General features: G+C 37.7%; 1 protein-coding gene across 1 annotated transcript; it reads right to left on the reverse strand.

Annotated features, from left to right (window-relative positions):
• Positions 1 to 282: 282 nt before the first annotated feature.
• Positions 283 to 5,092, reverse strand: pex13 (peroxisomal biogenesis factor 13). The gene is made up of 4 exons (XM_058061116.1): positions 4,950 to 5,092; positions 3,662 to 4,374; positions 2,269 to 2,391; positions 283 to 1,058 (listed from the first exon to the last, which is right to left on the reverse strand). The coding sequence occupies exons 1-4, from the start codon at positions 5,021 to 5,023 to the stop codon at positions 778 to 780; spliced, it is 1,191 nt and encodes a 396-aa protein (XP_057917099.1). The 5' UTR covers positions 5,024 to 5,092; the 3' UTR covers positions 283 to 777.
• Between the last annotated feature and the right edge of the window lie 2,857 nt (positions 5,093 to 7,949).

Below are 7,949 nucleotides of genomic sequence, written 5' to 3' on the forward strand. Positions count from 1 at the left end.
AATAATAATTTTTTTAAAAAGCTGCAGCAGAACTAGAAAAAACAAATGTAATTAATGAGAATAAAGTCCAAATATTAAAGAAAAAAGTTGTATTATGAGTTGCAATTTTATGACAATTCATAATTGTTTTTTTAATGTTACTTTGAGTTGAAATATTTAAAAAGTTTTTTTTAAAAGCCGCAGTAACAAGAGAAACAAAGAAAACAATTAAATTGTAATTTTTGGAAAATGAGGTTGGGGAAAAAGTTGCAATATTGTGAGAACAAAGTCCAAAATACGATAGGAATAAAGTGATAAAATGAGAAGAAAATTGTGAAAATTGAGAAGACAATTTTGAAAATGTAAAAAAAAAAAATGGATACAGCTGAGATGGAAAAAATATTTAAAAACATAAAACATCAAAGTGGCCCCTGCATCCTTTCATTTTTCAGTATGTGGCTGTTGCTGGAAAAGGTTTGAACACGGCAGGTTTTTCCAAAGTATTTATTTTCCAAAATACACCACTAATATGGTGATTTAGGCTGTGCAAAATTAGCTGCTTATTATTATAAACATGTTTGAATGAAGAAAACCAATTATGAAATGAAGCAAAAGTTTCCCATTTAACCATCATAATGATCATTTTGCTTTCAAGACACCAAGCAGCAGGATGACACATCAAACTTTCCTTGTCAATCATTTACAGATAAAATTCTAAGGCGCCGACCTTAACAGTGAAACACAGAATCTACTGACTGAGTGCTGTCATCATAATCGCTGACGTTCTTAACCAAACCGTCACAGGTCAGTTTTATCCGGGATGTTAACCACCGCGCTGGAGTTGGACTTGGACGTTTGTGTTTCTTTGTACGCGCACTCTAACGACTCCTCGGGCGATGGATTCACGTTTGCAGCGACGTTGGTTCGGGAGGCCTGCGAGCTCCCTTGCTCCCACTCCGTCTCCACGTGCTTGTGGCCTTTCCTCTTGCCCAGGACCTTGACGTAATTGGCTGGGACCAGGCCGGTGGTCTGCCCGTCCAGGCTGGCCAGCAGCCATCCACGCACGCGGGGCTGTTGCTCTGAAGACGACAGTGAAAGAATAACGCAATTCCATTGTCATGTCACAAACTATATTAGTTTTTGTCCTTAATTCAAATACTGTATTGACCATCATAACTCCATCAAATATAGTATATATTGACTTTTAATGTATACTATATTAATGGGACTATTGTTTTTATATGGGGGGGTGAATAGTTTCAAATATCGATGAACATCCAATAACTGATAGTGTTAGAAATTAGAGCAGGGGTGAGCAAACTACGGCCCGGGGGCCACATCCGGCCCGCCAAGTGTTTGAATATGGCCCGCATGTTTTTTCCAACGTATTTAATTTAAACTTAATATACATCATACATCCTTTTGATGGTTTAAGTAGCTTTTTATCAATTTGGTTATTCGATGTGGTCGGCTGTTTACAAAGTGGCTCTGAAGCAAAGGGACACACCAGAGGTGGGCAAACTACGGCCCGGGGGCCACATCCGGCTCGCCAAGTGTTTGAATGCGGCCCGCCCGTTCTTTCCAAGGTGTTTCATTTAAAGTCAACATTCAACCTGGCATCATAGCTTGAGCCGACATTTTCATGGTTTAAGTAGCTGCAATTTCGTTACTTGATGTGGTCTGTTGTTTACAAAGTGCTCCCGGAAAAAGGGACCCAAGCACATAATAATAATAATAATATATCATAAAAGAATAATAAAATAATTAATAATATAAAATAATAATAACAGATAATAAATATAAAATAATAACAAATAATAATAAATATAAAATAACAAATAATAATAAATATAAAATAACAAATAATAACAAATAATAATAAATATAAAATAATAATAAATAATATAAAATAATAAATAATAATATATTTAGTATTATTATTATAAATTTATAACACACTTTACATCAAATAAATTCCACTTTTACAGATACAATAATTCCAGGTGGAGTCCAGCCCCCCCCAGTCAATTTTGTGAAATCAATGCGGCCCTCGAGTCAAAACTTTGCCCACCCCTGGGACACACACACTTTCACAGATACAATACTCCCAGGTGTCTTAGAGGAATCCCAATATATACTTTATATAACGAAGACCGATACGATCTGCCAATGCAGCTCGAGCATGTCATTTGTAATAGCAGAAACACAAAATACATAAAAAAATACATTACAGCAACCAGAAAGATTATATATATATATATATTTTTTTTTTGTCAGCAGTAGACTTACCTTTAGGCGCCAGGTTGAGCATATCTCCAGCTCGGAACGAGACCTCCTCCTCAGTAGAAGCTGTGAAATCATACTCTGCTCTCGCCACCACGTGGTCGTCCTCCCCAGTGGCCCAGTTTGTGGCTGCAAGAGTTACACAACACAAGCATACCTCATTCACATGTTACTGGAGAACACTTCAAATCATATCTTAGCATGCATATTTTATCCTTATACACACACAATAATTGGAGGGAGGAGCATAGGACTAATATACTAATACCGTGTGTAACAATGCATGACCAATCAGTGGACACGACAACCCGTTTAATCACAACAACATGCTATGGATTAATCAACTAAGAAAATAATCATTAGTTGCAGCCCTAATAATCCATAGCCAAACAAAGGACACAGTGCAAAAGTAAATATATTGTTATTTTTAGTGTTCTTTCGTCATATAGATGCTTCGATATTTGGGCTAAATATCGATTCACCCGCTTATCCGCACTGGGGTCGCAGGTATGCACACCGATATCGTATCGCCTCTCCCGGCACAGAAAGGGAGTCTTCAGTATCTACGCTTCAGAAGCCTAATATAGCCAGTAGTACATTTCAATATTTACACCGCATATATGTGAATAGTATTGGTGTTACGCGCTAACGATGGATCTGCGCGATCGATCGATAGCGCTGCGCCCGAGATGGATCCATGGTTAGCGCACAAATCGATCGATTTCTGCGCTCACAATCGATGGTATATTACTGCGCCCGGGATGGATGTGTGTAGTTTGTTTAGATGCCAACAGATGGCAGCGCTGAGCGTTGTTACTTACAAGAATCAACAAGAAGTCGATGCATGCAAATTCCAAATCTTTGATTAATTGTCAAGCAGTTCGCTTTGTTACCGTTCTCGGCGGGGGGAGTGTGAACCCTAACCCTAATTGTATGCAATTAGCAGATCAACGATTGTCATTATATATCGTCAGCGCAGTGTCAAAGCATCGGTCTCCAGCGCAAGGCAGTTATATCCATCGTGAGCGCAGAAATCGATCGATTTGTGTGCTAACGATGGATCCATCTCGGGCGCAGCGCTATCGATCAATCGTGCAGATCCATCGTTAGCGTGTAATATTGGTATTGGTAGCGGCCATGAGTAAATGAAATGAGTAGATTGCCATAAAAAAATGCCTATTTTCTGAGGGGGAATTAAAAACCTTTTTAAAAATGTCAAAAAAAGAACCTGCCAATTTGTGGAATGTGCACTGGATCCACTGTACCATTCATGAAAAAAATACTTGATTTATTTTGGCCACATGTGCCAATAAAAATGGGCCAAGACTCACTTTGGGTCCTGACCCCCCCCCCCCCCAAGTCAAAACATTCAAATGTTTTGGACAAATCCAAAACTTACCCCTGTCTTCAGAGCCAGTGGCAGAACTGAGCAGTTTCCAAATTAGGTAGGGTCCCCCCAGAACGACAGCAAAAAACAAAAGGATTGGCCACGACTTAACAGCTTGATCGTCCATGGCTGCTCCAGGGCCTCTGGGTGCACTCGTAGCCAGGGCATCGCTTACACTGTCGGCCCATAAGTCCTCCACCTCAGCATTTGACCCCCGTCCCAGTAGTCTCTGCAAGCGCCGGTAGAGGTACCTCAACGTGCGCACCAAAGCGAATGCTGACAAAACCCTGGTGAGATGTGCTCGTAACCGCGTCAGGTGGTTGGCCACGTCCAGGACAGCACGGAAGCTGTTATAGACCGCTGAAAATGTGGCGTCCAGCATCATGCTAACCGAGGCGAAGGCTTGCACGATGCTTTCGATGGACTGGAAAGCACCGCGACTGCTTTCTTCTGCCTGCTGCACAAAGCGACTGGGGACAACTTCCTGCGCTTGGGAGAAGCGACCGTATCCTCCATGGCCGTAGCCACCGCTGTAGCTGTAGCTGTAGGGGCTGTAGCCTCCATACATGGAGCCCCCGTAGGGACTGTAAGAAGAGGTGAAGGAGCTGTAAGCTGGACGGTATGACTGCTGGACGGGACGAGGGGGCAACGGTGGTGCAACTCTGGTCAGGACAGGAGGGCCGGTTGACACAGAGAGGCCTGCAGGTGGTCCAAAGTCTGTAGACCTGTTTGGGGGGGCAGAACAGACACGCATGTGTGATTCTATGAAGACATTGTAATGATCAAGCCAAACATTGGCACAATACCAGGATTGAACCAGTATGAATCTCAATCAAATGCACTTAGAAACTGTATCCATCGGTAAAAACTGATAAAAACTGCTGTCAAACCGACAACTAATTAGAATATTAATGAAGCTGATTGATAAAGGAGCTACGTCATGCAGTATTTTCACGTGACCACGTACACAAATACACAAACGTCACTAGCGGAGTGACAGCACTGAAGGCCGCGATAGGCCGTGTTAGCAAAACAACGCAACTTACTCAATCAGTAACATTTCCAGGGTGTTTTAATATCACAAAAAACTTATAAGGATTATTAATCATAATCCTAACACTACCTACAACTATTAATTACTACCATTACTCCAGTCCCTTCTGGTGTAAACATCGACAGCTTTCATGCTAGCATTAGCCTATTGCTAACATGTTACACGAGCACAGGGAGAAATAATGCTAAATAAAAAATAAATGTATTAAATTAAAAAAAAACAACAAACTACCCCGAATAAATTTACCTGTAATTTACAGGTGTACCAATCGTCCCGGGAATACGCCTTTCCCAGGGCTTTGGCGGTGGTTGGGAGTCCATCGCACACCCAGTGTATGCTAGTTGTAACCTGCCTGGGACCGAATGCTCCTGAACGCCTCTCAAGCTGCCTTCAGGTTCTTCTCGTAAATTTGCAATTCTTACTTTTCAAACACGTTATGCTTGAACGGTTTAAATAGTTGATAACAGTTGATAGCAATGTTAATTGCTAAATTAATTTAATATATATAGTTATTGACCATTAACAGTTCTTATTCGAGGGGAAGAATCTATGATATGACAAATCTAATGCCAAATGGTTGTAATGACTACAATGTAAATTCATTATAAATAAATAAATAATAATAATAATAATGAATTTACTTAAACATAAGTGCGTTAATTGATTTATAATTTCGTTTTTTCCACATACGGAGTTCAAATTCCCAACCAAACGACTAAAATGTAAGTACATTTTCTGTCCAGCAGAGGTTGCTGTTGTAAAAGAAAATACACAACGACAATGAACGCAAATATCCTCAAGCAATTATGTGAAAGTGGATCATTTTCAGATACCCTTAAACAATCATTTTAAAGGTAAGTAGCAATGAATATAAATGTTAATTATGAATGCACTAAATAAAAAATGTATAATCTTCTACCTTCAAATTGCCATAAAAATTGTCTAAGGAATAATAGTATCAACAGCAATAAAACATTATTGTTGTTAAGGTTTAATAATAAGAATACTATTATAATATTAAATTCATAATATATTATCAACGTACAGCATATAACAACATATTATATATCATATATATGAAACAAATCTTTATACAAATATATGATATACATATAAGAAAATAATATAATAATTATAAGTATGTTATATTATAATAATCATAATGTTACTAACATTAATATTTTAAAATAAATTGTTAAATATATTTTAAATATTTTATATATACATTTTTAAATATATTTTTATATTATTTATATAATATACACATTTTTAAATATATTTAAATATTTTTTAAATATATTTTTCATATATTATTAATATTTTTAATTAATACTTGTAAATAAATATGAACCAAATATAACCACAATTCTTCATATCTCCATTGATCCATTTTCTATCATCCTCATCGGTGTCATATGTGAGCTGGAGCCTACCCCAGGACGTGTTTTGGCCTACAAGCCAACTCCAGTGAGCATATCCCATCTAAATGATGCAGTATTTGGATTGTCAGCATCTTACCAGTGTTTTTTAGCCTACAAACCCTCTGTATTTACATTTAAGGTAACCATTTAAAGTTTGACTTGAAGGTAGATGTTGGTGACTTTCCCCACAGGTGTCTGTTCCTCATTGAGATGCAGGGACAAGCAACTGAAGACAAAAATAAAGGCAAAGAAGGAGCAAGTTGACTTCCAGATAAATGAAATTGTATATTTCAATCCCACCTTGGTGGGATGTAAAGGTAAACGCATGTAACTCCGCCAGTGAAAAGTAAAAAGACATCGAGCAGAGGAGTGTGAGGAGGCGTCTGCTGGCCCGTGAGTGCGAGGAGAGGAGGAGAGGAGAAGAGCGGCAGTGAGAGCAGAGGTGTGTGTTGTGGTTTGACGTAACAAGCCGTGTGATGTCAACGCTGCAAGAGGGCGTGTGTGTGTGTGTGTGTTGCCGTGTGTTACCGCAGCGTAGGTATGTGAGAGCGTGTCAGACGATGCTGTCAGGATCCTGGGAATTGGTTTATGATGTCATGCTGTGTGGGAAGATGCTCGGGCTGATGGTGGACCTGGTATTTGGGGTTCATGCTTTACAGCTCGTGACCTTTTTGCACAGTCGTGATTTTTCATTTACATATTCACACACCACTTGGCCGAAAGTCGTAAGATCTTAGAAAATGTGTTGGAAGGGCATTCTCTCACGAGTCCACCTCGTAACATGGAATGTAATGGTAATGGTAATGGTAATGGTTTTATTTCATTTGAACATGCATCAGATTACAATTGAGTGCATCCCATAATCAGTTCACAGTTCCACATGTCCAAAAGGAGTAGGAAGAAGCAAAGCTTATTAAATCCTACCCCTCCACCTGGTACTTTTACAATCAGTAACTGTTACATTTGTTCACTTCCTGCTTTCCATAATGCAGTTTTTTTTTAAACTTTACTTTACTTCGTACTTATTCATTTATTTCCAGATTTTGATTTTATTTTATTTTCCTAAAATTATTAATTTTGTTTCTTCTACAACTTTTTGGTTTCAACTTTGCTACAAATTTTTCTCTGTAAAATTACTGCTGATGTAGAGGGAGCAAAGCTTATTAAATCCTAGCCCTCCATCTGGTACTTTTACAATCAGTAACTGTTACATTTGTTCACTTCCTGCTTTCCGAATGTAGTTTTTTTTTTAAATAAAAAAATATATTATTAAAAATGTATTATAAATTACTATAAAAAATTTAATAAAAACAATAAAAATATATATTTAAAAAAAAATATTTTTTTTATTATTTTTTGTCACGTACCGAAGTACGAGGTGATATGAGCATCCAATGCCATAATGGGTACCATAGTAAGTGTCAATATAGTGATATATATAGCACATCATGACTGGTTCAAGACTCTTCATCCTTGTATTTAGCAAATTTATTTTATTTATTAATTTATTTTATTAATTTGTATTATTTTTTTTTAGTTTTTATTTAGCAAACATCAACTGCTTGTATTGTTTCTTGAATTGGCTCATCGGTGTGCATTGTTTGAGTTCCTTAAATAAGGAGTTAGTATGTTCTCTGTAGGCGGCATTATGAATTATCCTTACCGACCTTTTTTGCAGTACATTTAGCGAGTGAAGATTGCTTTTATAGTTATTATCCCATATTTCCACACAATAAGTAAGATATGGTAGAACCAGAGAGCAATAAAGAGTGTGGAGTGATTTCTGATTGAGAACAAATTTAGCTTTGTTCAATATTGAAATATT

Source organism: Doryrhamphus excisus, chromosome 2 (assembly GCF_030265055.1).
Source record: "Doryrhamphus excisus isolate RoL2022-K1 chromosome 2, RoL_Dexc_1.0, whole genome shotgun sequence".
NCBI lineage: Eukaryota > Metazoa > Chordata > Actinopteri > Syngnathiformes > Syngnathidae > Doryrhamphus > Doryrhamphus excisus.

Bases quoted from the DNA above. Each gene is read 5' to 3' on its own strand.
- pex13 (XM_058061116.1), bottom strand. From the start codon at position 5,023: ATGGACTCCCAACCACCGCCAAAGCCCTGGGAAAGGCGTATTCCCGGG. The intron at 4,375-4,949 runs GTAAATTTATTC...CCCCCCAAACAG, and splicing joins GGTACACCTGTAAATTACAG to GTCTACAGACTTTGGACCAC. The intron at 2,392-3,661 runs GTAAGTTTTGGA...TAACTCTTGCAG, and splicing joins CACTGGCTCTGAAGACAGGG to CCACAAACTGGGCCACTGGG.